The sequence below is a fragment of the Rhinoderma darwinii genome, chromosome 10 (genome assembly GCF_050947455.1).
Source record: "Rhinoderma darwinii isolate aRhiDar2 chromosome 10, aRhiDar2.hap1, whole genome shotgun sequence".
Lineage (NCBI taxonomy): Eukaryota > Metazoa > Chordata > Amphibia > Anura > Rhinodermatidae > Rhinoderma > Rhinoderma darwinii.
The window spans coordinates 92,543,853-92,565,462 of NC_134696.1; the positions used below are offsets into that span (position 1 = coordinate 92,543,853).

At 40.3% G+C, this 21,610-nt stretch overlaps 2 protein-coding genes across 3 annotated transcripts in view; one reads left to right on the plus strand and one right to left on the minus strand.

Annotated features, from left to right (window-relative positions):
• The first annotated feature begins 1,186 nt into the window (after nucleotides 1-1,186).
• On the plus strand, nucleotides 1,187-8,143 carry LOC142662634 (cell adhesion molecule CEACAM1-like). The gene is made up of 6 exons (XM_075840846.1): nucleotides 1,187-1,287; nucleotides 1,853-2,082; nucleotides 4,222-4,515; nucleotides 4,804-5,046; nucleotides 5,971-6,267; nucleotides 8,025-8,143. Exons 1-6 carry the CDS (start codon nucleotides 1,187-1,189, stop codon nucleotides 8,141-8,143), a joined length of 1,284 nt encoding a protein of 427 aa, XP_075696961.1.
• Nucleotides 8,144-19,271: 11,128 nt separating this feature from the next.
• The window catches only part of LOC142662209 (cell adhesion molecule CEACAM1-like), a 32,038-nt gene continuing 29,699 nt past the window's right edge, over nucleotides 19,272-21,610 (minus strand). For both annotated transcript variants that reach the window (XM_075840273.1, XM_075840272.1), the window contains exon 8: nucleotides 19,272-19,652. In XM_075840273.1, coding sequence (XP_075696388.1) covers nucleotides 19,570-19,652 — 83 coding nt within the window. In that variant the 3' untranslated portion in view covers nucleotides 19,272-19,569. The remainder of the gene's footprint in view (nucleotides 19,653-21,610) is intronic.

The following is a 21,610-nucleotide window of genomic DNA, read 5'->3' on the forward strand; positions in this document are numbered from 1 at the left end:
CAGAATCCTGACACTTTTGAATCCTTTCTGTGAGATTTCCAGCAAGGGAAACGAAATCTCGTTTACCTCGTAATCTCGCGAAATTACGCGCGGCTTGCTGAAATCTCACAGAAAAGATTCAGAAGTGTCAGGATTTTGAGTACACATGACGTCCAGGCTGGATTTCATGTGTATTCATTATCAGGACACTTGTGTATGTGGCTGCACATCGTTCTAGTAAGAACACTATGTGCTGTGTAAATGAATGGAGAGGAGTGCATGATGCTGATTGGTCACTGATTCGTCAGCATCATACACTTCTATTCACAACGCCCAGTTAGTAAAACAAGTAAACACGCCCAGTTAAAAACACAATACACGCCCAGTTTGACATACGAATAAAAACACGCCCAGTTGTCCATTTCAAAGCTAATTTGCATATATATAAAATTGCTCATAACTTGGCCAAAAATGAACGTTTAAAAAAAAAACAAAAAAACGTTACTGTTATCTACATTGCAGCGCCGATCACATGCAATAGGAGATAGGGATTTCAGAATCTGGTGACAGCCTCTTTAAGTTGTATATTGCTTTACATTGTTCTCCGAGCAACCTGATCTGCCTGGTTATACAATATCTCGGTCTCCATTTCTGAAGTCTCTACTACAGTGTGGACCACCAGTGTGACACCAGAGGGGGCAATGCTGGACACTGAGATTCCCTCTTCGGTGTTGTTTGAATTCCTTTGTCATGCTCCACCCCCCTGAAGTCATGCACTATGTGTAACATCGTGTATCCGTTCTGCCAGGCGTGTCCCGATAAATTACAGTCTATTCTAGACCTAGGTTTTTTAGTTCAAATTATTTCTCCATACATAACATGAAAAAAAACTTGTTTTGACAAATTTCTCAAAAAGTAAAAGGATTTTTTTTTTAAATAATTTAATGTCAATTGTGTAAGTAAGTCTATACAGACATGGAAACTTAATGAATATTATCTTAATGAGGGCAAAATGGCACATGATTCCAATGTGATTTGATTCTAATGACATCATGATTGGGCAACTTTATTGATCAGTGGCTTCTTATAGACATTGCATTACTTAGTTAGATTAGTGAGGAGCTTATCACAGCAAGAAGGAAAAAGTGAATCCAGCTGGGCAGCCGCAGTCGAGTTAATTATTAAACATTTGTAGCCGCGGTATAAAATGAGGGATGCTCCAGAGCTCCTCACACTGGAACATCTCACAACCAAAGATGAATCTCAATCAAGTCTGGGCTTTATTGACCATAGTTTCTGCCAATTTGGGTAAGTAGGAAACTATGAAATGTTCCTTGAAGAGACCAAAAGTTTGTCTTATAAGGTTCTAGGACTTTTGAATCACCAAGGCAAACACCGGCCTCAATCTGTTAGGTTTTGGTGATCAAAGTTTAGGTAGTTAAAATATTGGGCCCAAGAGGGATTTGGTAGTCATCATATAACCTCATTTTACACTCTGCCCTACAAGGACTCTTTTATTTTTATGGGGGGGGGGGGGGGCTTTTTCCTTTTGGCTGTATTATCTACCATGGTATATTGTTGTATAGAGTACATCAAAGCTGCTGAGAACTTTCTGCTAAATATATCCAGACCATACCATACATCCAAATAGAAATTGGCCATGTTGGGTTTTTGGCTCATTCTTCATTCTCGGTCCCCCTTTTTGGCCAACCAGAGCATACATGATATTAGGGCATCAGGCTGATTGTTGTTGGCCATACAACTGTTCAGCCAATAGCTATGAAATATTCTTTGATACAACTAGTCAATGATACATTGTTGCCGCTTGACTAGTGGTCTTCTGTGAAGTTTATATTTTTCTCATACTTTGTAGTATCTTCTGCTTCAGAACTTTACTGTTTTGTAAAGGGTTTTTCCAACTTTACACATTTATGGCATATACCCAGCAAGCTTGCCCGGCCACTTCCGTAACTCCCATAGACTTTAATGGAGAGAGCCAGGCTAAGTCAGGGCCACACCTCTGTTCAGTCTCCAACCGGATGCACCTTCAACTGGCCTCCTTGGACCATCATTCTACCAATGGGTGGGGTCCCATCTCAAGAGGTGACACCCCCACCTATCAGACATTTATGGCTTACCCTAAGGTGGGAAAAACCCTTTAAGCTTTCATGGATAAACCTTTGACTTTATTTCTATGTATATATATATATATGCAAAAATATTAAATAATATTAAATATAGGACAATATGAGAGGATAAACAATATACTCAGTTTTATGGCCTGTAATTCATCAGGCTAGTAAAGCACAGGACGCAATCTTCTCAATTATTTCACTTTATATTGTATTTACATAAGATAAAGGAAATAGTCTTTATAACTAATCACAACGCTGTGTCCAAAGGGCAATTAAAGGGACCTAATTCATTTCTTGTCATTCTGCCAAAAAGATTTGTTCCCCTTTTCTATGAATCACCAGATTTACCATTTATAAGCACTTACCTGTGAAGGTTTTACACTAGGATCTGGATAATAATACTCACTCCGAAATCGCGAGGCTCAAATTCTTTGTGTGCCCTCATTAAAAAGATTTTTGAACATAAAAAAACGAAATTAATAATAATCTATAATTATCTATCTATCTATCTATCTATCTATCTATCTATCTATCTATCTATCTATCTATCTATCTATCTATCTATCTATCTATCTAATATCTATCTATCTATCTATCTATCTATCTATCTATCTATCTATCTATCTATCTATCTATCTATCTATCTATCTATCTATCCCATATCTATCTATCTATCTATCTATCTATCTATCTATCTATCTATCTATCTATCTATCTATCTATCTATCTATCTATCTATCTATCTATCTATCTATCTATCTATCATCTATCTATCTATCTATCTATCTATCTATCTATCTATCTATCTATCTATCTAATATCTATCTATCTATCTATCTATCTATCTATCTATCTATCTATCTATCTATCTATCTATCTATCTATCTATCTATCATCTATCTATCTATCTATCTATCTATCTATCTATCTATCTATCTATCTATCTATCTATCTATCTATCTATCTATCTATGTATCTATCTATCTATCTATCTATCTATCTATCTATCTATCTATCTATCTATCTATCTATCTATCTATCTATCTATCTATCTATCTCATATCTATCTCATATCTATCTATCTATCTATCTATCTATCTATCTATCTATCTATCTATCTATCTATCTATCTATCTATCTATCGATCTCATATCTATCTATCTATCTATCTATCTATCTATCTATCTATCTATCTATCTATCTATCTATCTATCTATCTATCTATCTATCTATCTATCTATCTATCTATCTCATATCTATCTATCTATCTATCTCTCATATCTATCTATCTATCTATCTATCTATCTATCTATCTATCTATCTATCTATCTATCTATCTATCTATCTATCTATCTATCTATCTATCTATCTGAAACCTCGCTAAAATAAACTTCAAACGAGCGGCACATTTTTTTTCTGCCTCCCATTGATTTTAATGAAGGTTCAGAGGTGGAATTTTTTTTTTTTTTTCCATTACCGGTCAAAAGCCGCTAATGGAAAAAAATTAAAAAGTACCTCTGCATCCCATTAAAATCAGTGGAGAAAGATTTAGGAAGTATTGTGGTGCTCACTCTGTCGCGGTTTCCGCGTCAAAATCATCTCCAGAAAATTTTTGGTGAACTGGGCCTAAGGTTTCCTTCGCACATAGATATTTTCTGGTGTTTTAAAATGCAATTTTATGGTGTATTTTGTGGCATTTTGTGTGACATATTTTTTATTGAGTGTAATTTTGTACATGCTTTTTTTCCTACCAATTTTTTAAGTCCTTTAGAGTAGCTTATGGGGAAAAACACCAGAAAAAACGCCATACCCAGAGCATACAGCGTTTGCAAAAATGCAACAAAAATGGCTCAAGCAAAAACTCAGCGTATGTAGTGCTTGTTATACTTTGCTATAGACTTTAATGTAACATCTGAAGGCACAAAAAAAAACGTATTACAAAATTGCAAATAAAAACACCATGAAAATTGCATTACAATTGAAAAAAAAACACAGCGCAAAACCAGCCTAGGATAAAACGGATCAGAAAAGTTGAGATAAGTGAAATATTCATGTGATGCAGACTCTAAACCAATGACTGTTTCATGATTTTTGTTTCTATATCAAGCTCCAGTCGCTGCAGTGACCCTGACCAGTAATTCCTCAGGATTGCTCTTGGAAGACGTAGATTTTGCCTCTCTTCACTGCGCAGCTCAGGGTCAGGCTGCCAACTTCACTTGGAAACTGAATGGAGAACCGCTGCCCCCCGATCATCGATATGTCATCACTCAAGAGAATTCCCCGCCAAACTCCAATCTCACCATCAGCCCTGTGACCAGGAATGACACCGGACCATTCACCTGTACAGCCACCAACGCAACCACTAATGCGACCAGCAATGCGCTCAACCTCAGCTTGGCCTGTAAGTTATATTCTACGTTGTATATAAAGGGCACCCATCACACACAGTGGAGATAACACAGGATCCCACCATTGAAAATAGGTGATGGACACAGCTCAGCTCCACACTCCTCCCTCTCCCTGCACAGTGACTTCTGCACATGACTCTGAGCATGCCCACTACACTTTTCTATAGAATTAGTAGTTATTTTTCTAATTGAGTTTTGTTATGTCCAGGTGCCTACTAAAACATGTGGTAACTGGATGGCAATTTACCATTGATTCTTTTTTTTTTTTTTTTATCTTGCAGGGACTCCAGATACTTTAGATATTACTTGCTTGTCGCAGTTCTATAATCCATATATTCAGTTATCTTGCTTCTGGATGGGAGGCCAACCTGCAGCTAATGTGACCATGACATTTAATGGCACTAAAGAAACGGCACAAAGCAATGTGACGAGAAATGTGAATCCAACAGAGAATGTCAACCAATCTATTCTGATCTGCAATGGAGATCACCTAGGGGTGATATCCAGCTGTAACCTAACTTTAGGTGAGATTACTATATACTAGGTTCATCATTTCTATTAAGATAAATCGGGTAGATGATAGATAGATAGATAGATAGATAGATAGATAGATAGATAGATAGATAGATAGATAGATAGATAGATAGATAGATAGATAGATAGATAGATAGATAGATAGATGTTAGATAGATAGATGTGAGATAGATAGATAGATAGATAGATAGATAGATAGATAGATAGATAGATAGATAGATAGATAGATAGATAGATAGATAGATAGATAGATAGATAGATAGATAGATAAATATGAGCGATAGATAGATAGATAGATAGATAGATAGATAGATAGATAGATAGATAGATAGATAGATAGATAGATAGATAGATAGATAGATAGATAGATAGATATGAGATGATAGATAGATAGATAGATAGATAGATAGATAGATAGATAGATAGATAGATAGATAGATAGATGGATATATGAGAGATAGATAGATAGATAGATAGATAGATAGATAGATAGATAGATAGATAGATAGATAGATAGATAGATAGATAGATAGATAGATAGATATGAGATAGATGGATAGATAGATAGATAGATAGATATGGGATAGATAGATAGATAGATAGATAGATAGATAGATAGATAGATAGATAGATAGATAGATAGATAGATAGATAGATAGATAGATAGATAGATAGATAGATAGATAGATAGATAGATGATAGATAGATAGAAGACTATTTCTCTTTTGTGAGGAGTGTGAAAGTGTAGTTTTATTTTGCTGATGAAGTAGGATGAATGGTGGAAACCTTAACTGGGCCCGTGTCCACAAGGAACTTTAGGGAGACGCAGTGGCGATTTCTAGGGGACTAGGGTGACTTTTTGTACTAGTAGAAAGGTTCTGCAGTAAGTAACTATAGTATTTTTGTTTCCTCAGAAAATCCACAGTCCACCAGTCACAACAACAGTGCTATAACCTCAGTGAAGCAAGGAGAAAACACAGTCCTGACAGTGATTCTGCAACAAGGACCGTATGCTCAATTCACATGGTCCCGTCTCAATCCAGACCCAGTACCTGTCCCAACAGGGGGGAAATACAGTGTGGAGTCTGACGGGTCTAGATCCAATCTCCATATCTCTGAAGTGACGGTGAATGAGAATGGAACATATGAGTGTGTCGCTAAGAGCGCCATTGGAAGCACAAGTTTTACGTTCAATCTTGATGTCACACAAGGTGAGATTTCAACATTTTTCCATTGAATGCTATCTGCAGCCTCCACTAGGGGGAGCTCATTTGCATATAGATTTACACAACTCCTATGAGCAGAACAAGAAGTGCATTTGAAATAGATCAGTAGCCCCTTTTTATCTAATCAGTGCGGATCCCAGTGGTTGAATAGTCATGATCAGATATTTCTGGGACATCTTACTGATATGCCACGCTTATCCAGTGGGAAAATAAACATTGAAATAGTACCTGTCCCCTTTCCTGACATGTCTGTTCTAGTAAATATTTGGAATTCCCATTAAATAATTATGGCGCATCTTTTCTTAGAACTCTGCGTTTTGCTGCTCCTCTGTTATTCCTCCTAGAAATGTATGAATAAATTGACTAATTGGGGGTGACTGACACTGTCCAATCAGCGCTGACAGAGTGAGACTGTGCAGGGACACGCCCCTTTGACAAGTGTAATATCATGGGGAATACAAATATTTACTAATAGACATGTCAGGAGAGGGGACTGCTTTTTCACATAGATGATATGAGTGTTATAAAAATATGAAATAATAATAAAAACTGATGTTATTATATCACGTTAGTTTTTGCTAATGCAGTGATTCCCAAACTTTCTGAGGCCGGGACCCACTTTTGGCCAAGACTTTTGTTTGGGACTCTCCGCTACCATACTTAGTCCCATTTTATCAGACGTAAGTCAACATCATTTGTAGTTAGATGTCGGTACTTGGCTCCATTTCAAAAATAAACAATAATTGTGCAGGTGGGAGAGGGAGGGGCGGGCTTAAGATATCCTGCTGCTGTGCGCTGCTGAGGCCTGACTATGGCCGCTGATGGTGGGTCACGTGACCCGACTCGTCCATCGGTGGCCATCAGAGGCATAGCTGGGGATTTTAAGTGGGCGCCAACCCAGTGGGCCCCCCACACAGTATAATGACTCCTTAGTTGCCCCCACACAGTATAATGCTCTTATAGCTGCCCCCACACAGGATAATGCCCCTTTAGCTGCCCCCACACAGTATAATGCTCCTACAGCTGCTCCCTCACAGGATAATGTTCCTATAGCTGCTCTCGCATAGTATAATGCCCCTATAGCTGTCCCCACACAGGATAATGCTCCTATAGCTGCTCTCACATAGTATAATGCCCCTATAGTGCCTCCTTTTCTGCCCCCACACAGTATAATGCCTCCATAGCTGCCCACACAGGATAATGCCCCTATAGTTGCTCCCACACAGTATAATGCCCCCATAGCTGCCTCTATTGCTGCACCCATACAGTATATTGCCCCATAGCACCCCTCATACCCAATATGATGCCCACATAGTGCCTAACTAAAAAAATTATCAAATAAATACTCACCTATCTCCGTTCCCACGACGAGTTGAGGAGATCCCTGTGCTCCTCCGGTTTGTGCTCTATGTGGCTCGGTGCAGACAGTGCCGAGCCACTCACAGCTGGTGTTACATAGAGAATGGTGGAGAAGGAACCTAACGGCTCCTTGCTCCAATGTTGGGTTCAAATGTATCTGCATCCTGGGGACGCAGATACAGTTGAAACTGGGACATGCCACCATTGGGGGACCGACCCTGGGCCCACCATCTCAGTGGGCCTGGGACTGTTTGTGGGTGGCTTACGACCCACAGTTTGGGAAACACTGCTCAAATCAATTTTTCATTTTGTTTAAAGGAGCAGATTGTTGTTTCACTTTGTATACTATAATATTCCTAATTTATTTGATTTTTGCGGATTAGTTACAGATTCTACTCAAAATGGACTTAGCGGTGGTGAGATAGCTGGAATTGTGATTGGAGTATTGGCTGGAGTCGCCCTCATTGGAGTCATTGTGTTTTTTATCATAAAGAAGAAATAAAGTAAGATGATCATTGTTTTGAACAGACATTGCGGTATCCATAGGGCTTGTTACTATTATCCATCCTTTACCGTACACACAAGGTTTATTACCCCCACCCTCTCTCTTCTACCACTTTGTCTGTCAGCATCAGTCTTTACTGAAATGATAGAATTCCATTGATGAATGAGTAATGTCTCACTCATGATTATAATCCTTGAAGGCTTCTCGGACTCGCTCCTTAAACTCTATATATGCCCTGTAAATAAAATGACACACAAACTTGACCTGGCATTGTATAGGGAGGATAACATATTCAATTTTGGAATGCAACAGTTGATTTCCCTTGACATTTCGCATTACAAATGGAAAATTTCTTTGCTACTATGAACCAGTTGCTCATTTTAGCCCTGGATTAAGACTTGTATAGGAAGAACAAATATTACAGAAACGTAATCCTGTAGACCGGTGACTAACAAATCTGAAGCCAGCCTTGTTTTTGTTTTTAAAGGGGAACACCACTTTGCAGTATTTTACTGGGCCTTCGTAATCCCCAAGTCAGGGACCCTAGAGCTAAATGAACCTCAAAAGCCCCAGTGGTGATTTCAGTGGTGCACGTTCCCATATGCTCAATAAAGCCGCATTGAAATCAATGGCATTTCTCAAGAAGCCTTGTGTTGGAGAATCCAAGTTATAGAAATCCTCGACATGCAGCTCAGGGGTTTAACTAATATACTGAGCACTATTGACCCTTCATGTTAGGAATATAAGCATGGGCAGTTAGGTATGGAGGTGAAGGTCCCATGCACAGGACTTCACGCTGTTATCCAGAGTCGCTAACCAAGAGTAGCTCTCGTTTTGGCAGACCCGGCTTAGCCAAGTATTTCATAGACGGCCATTAATTTGAACGGCTGCAATGTAATACTACATTTATGTATGGCCGGCCACAGCCTTTCGCAGATGCCAACAGCAGATCATTAAGGGGTTTCTCAAGTGGGACTGGCTGCAATGTGATTGCTCGGATGGTTTCAGTCTGAAAAAAGGATGTCTTGATGAGTCCACCCCTTTAAACTCTATATCCACCGATGAGTCATAACATTAAAACAACTGACAGGTGAAGTGAATTATATTGATGATCTGGTTACAATGGCGCCTGTCAAGGGTGGGGGGGGGGATATTAGGCAGCAATTGAACAGTCAGTTCTTGAAGTTGATGTGTTGGAAGCAGGAAAAATGGGCAAGAGTAAGGAACTGAGTGACATTGTCTAGGGTCAAATTGTGATTGCTAGACCACTGGGTCAGATGATCTCCAAAACGTCAGGTCTTGTATGGTGTTCCCAGTAGGCAGTGGTTAGTGCCTACCCAAAGTGTTCCAAGGGACGACAACCGGTGAACCGACAACAGGGTCATTGGCGTCCAGAGCTCCCTCATTGAATTGATGCGCATGGGGAGAGAAGGCTAGCCCATCTGTTCTGATCCCACAGAAGATCTACTGTAGCACAAATTGCTGAAAAAGTTACTGTTGGTTATGATAGAAAGTGTCAAAAAAGACAGAGCATCGGAGATTGCTGCGTTTGGGGCTGTGAAACCCGAGACTGGTGAGAGTGCCCATGCTTAGTCCTGTCCACCGCCGAAAACACCTATAATGGGCACCTATCCGAACTGGACAATGCAGCAATGGAAGATGATAGCCTGGTCTGATGAATCACGTTTTCTTTTACATCACATGAACGACTGTGTGTGTGTGCGTGTGCGTGCGTGTGTGTGTGTGTGTGTGTGTGTGTGCAAGTGTGTGTGTGTGTGTGTGTGTGTGTGTGTGTGCGTGTGTGTGTGTTTGTCGCTAACCTGGGGAAGAGATTGCACAAGGATTGACTATTGGAAGAAGACAAGCCGGCGGGAGCAGTGTGATGCTCTGGACAATGTTCTACAGGGAAAACTTGGATCTTGCTATTCATGTGGGTGTTAGTTTGACACGTACCACCGACCTAAACATTGCTGTGAACCAAGTACACCCCTTCATGGCAATGATGTTCCCTAATGGCGGTGCCTCTTTTAGCAGGATAATGCCCCTGTCACACTGCAAATAATTGTTCGAAATGGTTTGAGGAACATGAAAAAGTTCAATGTTTTGACTCTCCCTCTAAATTCCCCAAATCTTCTTCCAATTCAGCACCTAAAGGATGTGCTGGAAAAACAAGTCTGATCCATGGAGGCCGCACCTTGCAACTTACGGGACTTAAAGGATCTGCTGCTAACGTCTTGGTGCCAGAGACCACAGGAACCTTCAGAGGTCTTGTGGAGTCTAAGCCATGAGGGGTCAGAGCTGTTTTCCCGGCATGAGGGCAACCAACACAATGTTAGGCATGTGGTTTTAATGTTATGGCTGATTGCATATGCCATACGAATACAATTAAATAACAATTAGAACTGTATAGGGAGGGTAACAATTTGGAATGTAACAGATGATTTCTATTGACGTTTCATGTTGCAAATGGAAAACCTCTTCAAATCTTTTTCATAGCCCTGGATTAAAGCTTGTGTATCAAAACAAATATTGCAGAAAATTAATCCCGTAGTTAAAGTGATGAGTAAGAAATCTGTAACCAGTGGAAACCAGACACTCACTAACCCCACAGAGAAGGGCCAGGTAAAGCATCCTTATCTATTAGTCTACACAGGTCTTCATATCATGGCAGGCAAGGAGCTGAAAGCTCAAGAGAGGGCAAGGGGTCTTGGCAGGACTCACACAGTACTTTTTTCTACCTAGTTTTCATCTCTTTTCTTTACCTTACTAATCTGATTAGGGAAGAGAATTTACTATTATAATCTACAAAAAAAACATGAGCCACTTTGTAAATATATTACATTAGTTATCTTGTGCTGATCCTGAGTTGCATTCAGAGCTGCATTCACAATTCTGCGCGAAATGGTCTGATTTCATTGAAAATTCTATTGAAAATGGTCAACAAGCTTGTCAACATGCCCCTAATGGGTTAGCTGAACTCCTATAATTGAGGGGGACAGCTAAATTTGCTTACATCTGATTACTGTAGGGCTTCAGGGGTAAAGATGGCACTTTCCGGTATACATATCCCCAGAAGAAGACCCGTGCAGAACCGGCAAGTGAACCAGCAAATGTGCCCTGGAGATTTTAGCTCTGAAGCCTGCAGAATTGTGAATGCAGCTCTGTGATGTAGTACAGACTGTAACTCAGGATCAGCACAATATAAATAATGCAAAGAAAAAATTGGTTGGACCCTGGTGACCGCTCTGGCGCGTCTGTAACTCCTATTCATTTCAATGGAAACTCAATGTCCTTTCTCTCCAACTAGGGCTAAAACCAATTTTTACTCACTGAGATGGAAAAAAAAACTTTAACTCTATACGTAAACTGGAAAATAGCAGTCAAAGGTGAACACATACTGTGCAAAATTGTCCTATTCACCTGCCCAGACACTAACTTAAACTCCTCTGCATTTTTCAGGACTCACTATGAGAGAATGGGTCATTCCTCGGTTCCTGCATATATAATGTTGCAGTTCAGCATTAGTAAATTTCGATCTTACAACAATTCTAGAAAATGTGACCATTAAAGATACGTGACCTTCAAATATCTACGACTATCCAAGCTCTAGACACAATAATAGCTGGAATAGTGTAGGTCGCACTGGTTTTCTTTGAACTAGTCTTTATGACTGTCCTTCATTGGGTAATATTTAGGGCTGTGTAATAAGTTCCTGGTATATACTCTGCCGAAAGGCAATAATGATGTGTATGTTCTTTGTTTGTCTCACGTAACAAGCAAAATGCAGATTCGGAATATGCCATGCATTCCAGTATAAATATATTTTGGGTTGAATAATAAATACTTTTTTTACATCTATATTTGTTATAAATTGTTTGAAAATTATTGTTTGTCCTTTTTGGAAATTTAGGGATTTTTCTTTTCCAGTGAGAAAGAGAAGAATTTCCATCTTCCACCGCTCCAACACCTTTCCATCCCTAGAGCCAGAAAATAAAAGGTAGCCATTTTTAGCAGGTAAAGAGCGAGGGAGCTCTGGTCAATGGTCACCCCATAAATCCTGCCCATATTCCTACCATACTATGCTATCCTTCACCTATCAGGGGCGGTAAGGTTTATGTGGTCTTGGGTGAAAGAGTCTCAATGGGTCTCCTGTCTACCCCACCCTCAGAAGTATAGAGCATCTTTACCAAGATCACCATGGGCTACATAAGCCTAGAAAAATTCCCTACTAAGGTATATGAATATGGGTATAACCTTTAAATAAAAGCAATACTAATGTAAAAATCAAACACGATCAATAATTTTTTACAGCCGCTAAATCTACCCAATTTTGCTCAAGCTGACAAAATTTCCTCATTCCAATAATTTGCTTTGCAGAAATTTCTGATACTCCTTAGACATTTTCCTGCCCTTTCCAGTTGTCCTTCTTTTACCTATTCGAAGAGCAGTTGCACACGACCGAGTACCACTTGGGACGTTTTTTTTGGGGCATCTGAGTGGCACCCGATAGTTTTCACGGATCCATTCACTCTGTAAACGGACCCGATTCTCCGACCCATGTCCTATCTTTCCACGGATCACAGACGGGACCCATCGGGCACACAACGGTCATCTGCACTAGGCATAAGAAATTCATACTATAGATATGTTCTTGCCCCATGTTGATTTTTAATGCACTGCCGAATGGAGTCGAGCTCACCCCGCGGAGTTTGAAAGCCTAGATTTTTTTTACCCAAAGATGTCAAGGTTATGTGAACTCAGGGATTTGTGATGGTTATATGCTCATCTTATTACTCAGATGTGACCTAAAGCTCTGCATGAATGCAAGACAAGTAAGCAAACCCTTGCCACACCTTATAGGTTTGTAAGAGGCAGGGAAGGTTAGGACATTTCAACAAGATTAAACCATGCTATTTACTATGAACACACGCATTATACTCCATTAACCCATCACAGATGCTGAGAAGGTGGATGAGAGTCAAGTTGATGTTACAAGGCACAAACTCCCCTATAATCCAGATTCCAAAAACAATTTGCAACAACTATTTTTATTATACTCTCAAACATGAGCAAGAATTAATGGCACCCTCCCCATACAAGTCAAAACATTCAATGTAATGCTGAACACAAATCTTCAAACTGCCCTCCCGAGACCTTTAGGGTATGTTCACATGGCTTATTTTCAGCCGTAAACACGAAAAATCAGAAGCTGAACGTCTCCAAACATCTGCCTATTGATTTCAATGGGAAAAACTGTGTTTCGTTCCGACTCATGCATTTTTTTATGTGGCCGTTTGAAAAAAATGACATGAAAAAAAGCACCCCGTAAAAAGAAGTAGCATGTCAATTTTTGAGCCATTTTTGAAGCCATTTTTCATTGTCTCAGTAGAAAAACAGCTCCAAAAACATTCGTAAAAACACATAAGAAAAAGCTTGATGCTTTAAAAATGGCTGAAAATCAGGGGCTGTTTTCCCTTAGCTTGCCATGTGAACATACCCTCAGAAGAAAACCCATTCCAAGTCAACCATCACATATTTAGGGATGCCCATTCCCTCTTGTAATTGTTGGGTATTAAAGTAAGTATTTTTTGAGAATCTTTATTCTATCAGAGATCGGGCAAATCGTTCCATCCGCATACCTTCTCTATTCTTCAAGAGCATAGATAAACTCTTCCCTACTTTCTCATGGAAGTTCAGATGACCGAGGTTACATAGTTACATGAATACTACGATTGAAAAAAGACAATGTCCATCAAGTTCAACCAAGGTTAGCTCATAAGGTTTTTGATTTTAATTATAGATGGAGAAGGTCTTCATCTTCTGAACATTAAATTGAATTACTACACTACCTATCGTGGTGGGTGTCAAGATCTTAGTAGTTCTAACCCTAAGCAGTGGTGTACATAGAAGAGAGGGGCCCCATAGTAAAAATCAAAATGGGCCCTTTTTTGCCCCCTCTATACCTTTCCTTGACCCTTGGGCCAATTCCCCACATGCTTGTTTAGTAGTTGTCACCCAGAAGCAAAGGGTTTTGGACGAACCAGGGATGGATCTCTTCTCTCCAAGGGCCCTATAGCAGCCGCATTGTCTGCCCCTATGCTATGAACGCCCTTGCTCCTAGAAGTCTGGATGTTGCTATTTAGTAATACCTCCTTGGACGAAATGTCCATAAACTACTGTGAATAACTCCCATGGACTTAATTATAAAATAATTCCAAAATGAGATCCTAAAAGCCTCCATCAGTACGTGACATTCTCTAAATACTACATTTTGTCCAGTCCCTAGCACCAGTACGCAGAATACGAAGAGACGACGTCAGCATATCCTTATTTCATACACCACCAACATTTAGGGCCTGTTCAAATCTGCGTTGAAGGCTCCATTAGGGGACTCCGTCGCAGATCCGGCAGAGATTACCGGAAACAATAGGGCAGCATGCGGTGCTTTTGCTTCCAGTAAAAAAACGGACACCCCGTCAGAAAGCTGACGAAACACATTAAAGTAAATGGGTTCCACTGGCCGCCGGTGGTGTATGTGGTGTAATGGAACCTTTGCTATCGGTATTACCTTGTTCTGCTCCTCTGATGGACCAGAGCAACGCAATGTCCCGACCCAGATGTGAACAGAAAAGCCCTTTTTCAAGCAATATGAAAGCCCACTTATTGAAATATGTTGGTTAAAGCATCAAATGATAAAGTGTCGCTGCCAAGCTCTTAATTATATGACTGTGCTGTTGTTAAGAACGCTTTTGTTACTATCCGGCTAATTGTTTGCCTTGATGCATCTGTGGTTATTAACACAACACTAAGATCTTAAGTTACTATGGATGCATCTAATATCCTGACATGTGTTGTCGTTCGGACATGTGCAGTTACAACATGAGACCGCAGAGACAGCCTGGGGTGATGGATTTTCCAGCCCAGCCGTCCTGCACTAGAGCGAATATTTTTCATTGTGGATTATGGTTGTCATCTGATGAGATGATGAGATGGTTGTTATCTGATTGGAGTCAACTCTCTTTTGTACACACCCACTTGGGATATATATATATACACACACACACACGCACAATATGGACAAAAGCGTTCGGACACGACTATAAATCATTGAATTCAGAAGTTACATTTAGCTCCATTGCCACAAGTGTATAAAATCCAGCACTCGCCATGCAGTCGCTATTATAAACATTTTTGATAGAATTGGTTGTGGTGAAGAGATCAGTGACTTCCAGCGTGGCCCTGTAATAGGATGTCACCGGTGTAACAAGTCAGTTCCAGAAATATATTCCCTCCTAGATATTCCACTATCAACTGTGAGTGATATTATTGTAAAGTGGAAGCGTTTAGAAACTGCAGCAACTCAGCCACGAAGTGGAGACCACGCAAAGTTACAGAACGGGGGCGCCGAGTGCTGAGGAGCACAGTACATAAAAGTCGCCAACGATCTGCTGACTCAATAACGGCAGAGTCAAAACGTCCTCTGGTATTAACATCCAGGGCCGCCATCAGGAATTTCAGGGCCCCATACAGCAAAATTTTCTGGGCCCCCCTTTTACTGCTCGCGGGAAAAAGACGCCTACGCCTGCCATTGAAATCAATGGGAGGCATTTTCTGGGCGTTTTTGATGAGTTTTGCGACGCGGTTTCCGCGTCAAAAAACTCATCAAAATACTCAGTGTGAACATAGCCTTACACGTATAAATTCCCTGCGAGTGGTGCAGCACCCCAGCCTACTGTATAATGACATTCTGCAGCTTTCTGTCTTCCTGCTTCAGTTCCTCATGATTTTCAAGCTACCCCTGTAGGTAACGCTATACAGCCCCCCTGTAGGTAACGCCATACAGCCCCCTCTGTAGGTAACGCTATACAGCCCCCCTGTAGGTAACGCTATGCAGCCCCCCTGTAGGTAACGCCATGCAGCCCCAACCCCCCCAAAAAAATCTGACCTACAGTGTGTCCTACAAAAGACATGTATCCCCTATCCACAGGCAGCGATAGGGAGAACGGGGGACTTAAAGTCCCCCGAAGTTCTCCATGACTAACCTCTGACTTCTGGAGTCTGCGTAGCTCAATAAAAATGAAAGGAGCGCTGGTCACGCATGTGCACAAGCGCGCCCGGCGCTCCATTCATTTCTACGGAGCTGCTGACACAGACCCCGGAAGTCCGAGGTTTGTGATGGAGAACTTCAGGGGACTTTAAGTCCCCCGTTCTCCCTATCAATGCCAGCGATCACACATGTATCCCCTGTCCTGTGGATAGGGGATAAATGTCTTTTGTTTAATGGCAGAGCGAGGAGATACCTCCCTGCTCTGCCGTAGTGTTCAGTGGCGTTGCGCTGTAGCAGCCATAACGGCTGCTAGCGGAGCCTCCGGCCATGGTGGGGGCCCGTGCCGGCGGGCGACACGGGCCCCCTCATGCTGCGGGCCACTGGCCGGACCCCTTACAGAAGTATCCCTAATACACCCCTGATGGCGGCCCTGTTAACATCAACTCAAAAACTGTGCCCAGGAGCTTCATGGCATTGGGGCCGAGCAGCTGCATGCCAGCCTTACATCACCAAGCACAGTGCCAAGTATGGGATAGAGTGATGTAAAGCTGCCGCCACTGGACTCTGGAGCCGGGGAAACATGTTCTGTGGAGTGATGAATCACGCTTTTCTATCTGGAGTCTGATGGAAGTGTCTGGGTTTGGTGAATGCCAGGAGAACGTTACCTGCCTGACTGCATTGTGCCAACTGTAAAGTTTGGTGGAGGAGGGATAATGCTATGGGGGTGTTTTCCAGGGGTCGGCCTCTTAGTTGCAGTGAAGAGAAATCTTAATAGTTCAGCACACAAAACATTTTGGACAATTGTAGCTTCCAACTCCATGGGAACAGTTTGGGGTTCGGCCCTGGGGTTCTGTTCCAGCATGTCTGTGCCCCATTGCACAAAGTCCATAAAGACCCGGTTGGAGGAGTTTGGTGTGGAAGAACTTGACTGTCCCACACAGAGCCCTGACTTCAACACCATCCAACACCTTTGGGATGAACTAGAAGGGAGATTACGAGTCAGGCCCTCTCCCCCAACACCAGTGTCTGACCTCACAAATGCTCTTCTGGATAAATGGGCCAAAATTCCCACAGACACCCCAACATCTTGTAGAAAGCCCCAAAGAAAAGTGGAAGCTGTTTAAGTTTTACAAAGGGGGGACCAACTCCATATGAATGCCTATGGATTTAGAATGGGATGTCATAATAGCTCCTGTAGGTTTAATGTGTAGGTGTTACAATACTTTTGTCCATATAGTGTGTGTGTATTTATATATATATATATATATATATATATATATATATATATATATATATATAAAACAGTTGGCTTTCATATTGCTTGAAAATACTTTCTTGTAAGCCGAAGCGTTGCCTGTTGGAGGTTTATTAACAATAAAAGATGGTGGAAGGATACGCTGATGCAATTTCTACATATTTTGGGAAATATGGACTAATGCACTGGGATGGTGTGGTGCATTCCTCATCTTTATCCTCATTGGAGACAAGTGGTGCTGCTTGAAATGTTCTATTGCTAGCTCCAGTCCCCATCCGGCTTTCTCCCACTCCTAATATCCTGTTCATTAAGGACCCAGTAATAAATTCCACCTATAGCTTTTTGTCACAGCTAGAGAATACTGCCACGTGTCTAGCCTGCACCCATTGCATTAAAAACTATATGCACCCATGTTTAATCTTCTTGAGATTTGTTCTTCAATTAGAGGTCTATGGCTTCGTTCACATCTGTGTCGGGGCCCTGTTCATGGGTTCTGTCGGACCTTTCGTTCAAGGGAACCCATGAATGGAAACTAAATTGAAACAAACAGAAACTATAGGTTTCCGATTGCATCACCATTGATTTCAATGGTGACGGATCCGGTGCAAGTGGTTTCCATTTGTCACCGTTGTGTAAGGGTTCCGTTGTTTTGACGGAATCAATAGCACAGTCGACTACGGTATTGATTCCGTCAAAACAACAGAACCCTTACACAACAGTGACAAACTGAAACCATTTGCAGCGGATCCGTCACCATTAAAATCAATGGTGATGCAAAGGGAAACCTATGGTTTCCATTCATGGGTTCCTTCGATGGAAAGGTCCGACGGAACCCATAAACCCGGAACCCATGAACAGAGTCCCGACACAGATGTGAATGAAGCCTAAAACTGTCTAGAAGCTCAAGACAATCACACGGTCTCTCCAGATACATTAGTCTACAAGTTAGTTACAAGATAGTTCAAGACTCCCCGGCTGCTTTGCACCTGTTTCTAAGAAATGTTTGCGCCACAACAGTAGTACCAGCCACGTTTGACCCCATGTAATACTGTATATAGTAGCGTCCACACCTGTTTGCTGCAATATCCTATGTGTTTGGAGGTTTCTCCTTATTTTCGGAGTCTCCTTGACTTTTTTGGAGATGGTGCAAATATGTCTATGGTGGTCTTCACAATGGAACAATGTGGCAAACTGCGATCTCAAGAATGATAAAGGATCAGCTGTAGACTATAAAAAGTTGTTCATAGAGGAGCAATTGGAAATTACCCTGCCCTGCATAAAGATAAGATGAACTCCTGACGCTCAGCTATATACACATCAGATTAGTGTTGTCCTCAGTTTTTCACAAAAGCCACTTTTTAGATCTCTTTCAGACAGGCAAGTATAGAGCCTCCAACACTGTGTGCATATGTAATCACTCCTGGGTCCTCCCTCTATTGTTCTTCCTGGCAACCAATCCTCCCACAGCACGCTCATTGTGCATAGAGGAATTGTGCTGGTTGAATATATGCCAATGCAAGACACCACGTATAGAAATACATGTGCCTTATACATTTATATCAGCAATCTTAGATCTACAACCTAAGAATTAGTAGTTTCACAAACTGCAAGTCCCTGGTCGCAGATTATTGATATAAATGTGAGCTCTCAGTGAACTGTCTTGCAGCTAGGCATGCTGGGCATTGTGGTTTAGTGATGCCATCATTTAGGCAGGATGTTACTACATGCAGGGACTTGAGATTTCTCCATTCACATAGTCAGTGCAGTGTGCCGCATATGTGTAGCGTAGATTATTAGAACTTGAGAAAAACTTACACCTTGAATGCTTTTTTTGTCCAGATCACTGGAAATGCACTTTAATGATATTGATATAATGAGAAAAAACAAACTTTAGTAAATTATCAATATACCCCACCAGTTTACAATATTTAAAAATCCCGCTTTAGTTGTCACCCAGAGATCCCCCCAAAAATTTCCCAGCTCTACATTCATATTTTAGTCTTCTTCATCTCAGAGATTAACTGTATAATCAATAGAAATCGCTGTAAGTAAATTTCTATTCCGTAGAAGTGTGGAACTGTGAAGACAACACCGGGTGACCTAAGCAGGGAGGGCCTGAGGTTATGGCAGGGCACCAGTTTTCAGATTTGCTGTCTCTCCGTCCATTTCTGCAGTTATTCCATTATTTTTGTCCCGTGGTAACCCTGGTAGAAAAAAAAATAAAAAGTCATCAGTCACCTAGAATAGTCAAATGTCTCTATAATCATTGACACCTCACTATGTAGATTATTGACATCAAACTGACAAAATATCATGTATTTTTGTCCAATTCATTAGATGTAACTCTATAGAAGATAAATTATGCGTTTATTATATATTTTTAATGTAGCTATTCATTTTATATGACTAAAAATGTGGAGATACGCATTTCTTTTCTAAATTGTCTCTATAGATGGGAGGTAATGGTCAGAAAAGTGTTTTTAGACTAATATAGTCTCCAGGAAGAGATCGAGTACAGCTCCGTCCCCCAGAAACAAGGTCCTTATTTGTATGTATAATTTTGCTATCATGGCTTATATAAGCTTCTATCAGTACACTAGAGCAGTTATCTGTTATTAAATTGCCTGCCGTCTAATGATGTGATGGCTCTGATGATCTTGACCTAGTCTACACTGCAAAGCTAGGAAAAATTATCTTCAAAAATGGGAAATATCAACACATTGTGTGTGCTCCAGTGGCCAGTGTGAAAATTGGATTATTTCAGATTTTTTTTTTTTATATGGAAAGCCACATAAACAATGAAGAAACAATAAAGTATATACTTTTTTTATATATATATATATATATATATATATATATATATATATAATTTGTATGTATATGTATGCATATGTATATTTTGATATAGAAAAACCTGAGTTACATCATATTATTTACTGAAAATATATTTATTTTAAGCTGGCTAATAGATAATCCATATTTTAATAGATGTGACAATCAATCCACAAAGCACTGCTCTACCACAAGACTTTGCAGACATTTTTTTTTTCTTCATAAAACAACATATTATGGTATTTTAAACAACATTTTAGCTGGTTTTTATTTAAAAAAAAATAACTCTTTGTGATACAGCTTCTATATATTCTGGATACATAGAAGCTGTATCTTGAGCTCAGAGTCAAATCGGTCAAGTTCATGACCTTATATGTGATCGATAACAAGTGGATCCTGCGTGTTAGAGCCCGCTCCATAGAACGGGTGGTCGGCTGAATGTAAGTGACCGTGGTATGTAAACCGGTAGAAACAGGAGGGCGGCCCCCTGAAGCTGCATCAGCCCCCCCCCCCGCGACGCAATTGCCGGGTGCCGCTGATTGGCATGGCAGCCTGGTGGCCTAATGAAGGCCACTAGGTCTGCCATCTTTGTACTCCTATAACTGATAAGGTGTAACTGATTGAGAGAGGGTTAAACTTGATGGACTTGTGTCTGTTTTCAACCTATGTAACTATGTAAGTGCCCTAAGGGGACTAGTAAAAAAAAAAAAAAAAGGTTTAATACATTTAAATCAAGTTTTTTTAATATACAAAAAAACGATAAATATAAAAAATTCAAAAACCTTCCTTTTCCCATTTTCCCCCAAACACGAAGTAAAAATAAAAATTCACATAACTGGTATCACCGCATCCCTAAAAGTCAGAACTATTACAATATAACATTATTTAACCAACACGGTGAACGGCGTGAAAAAAAATTGCTGTTTTTTGGTCATTTCATCTCCCACAAAAAATGGAATAAAAAGTGATCAAAAAGTCTCACATACCACAAAATGGTACCAATAGAAACTACAGCTCACCCCACGAAAAATATGCCCTCATACTGCTGAATTGACGGGAAAAAAAAAAGTTATGGCTCTCAGAATATGGCGACAAAACACAAATTTTATTTTTAACAATACATTTTTTTCATGTAAAAGTAGTAAAACATAAGAAAAATATTTAAATTTTGTATCACCTTCATCGTATCAACCCACAGAATAAAGTTAACATGTCGTTTTTACCGCACGTAAAAATGAAACCCCTCCATTAAATGGAGGAATTGCTGTTTTTTTTTCCCATTCCACTCCACAAATATTTTTTTTTTTTACAGTTCTCCAGTACATTATAT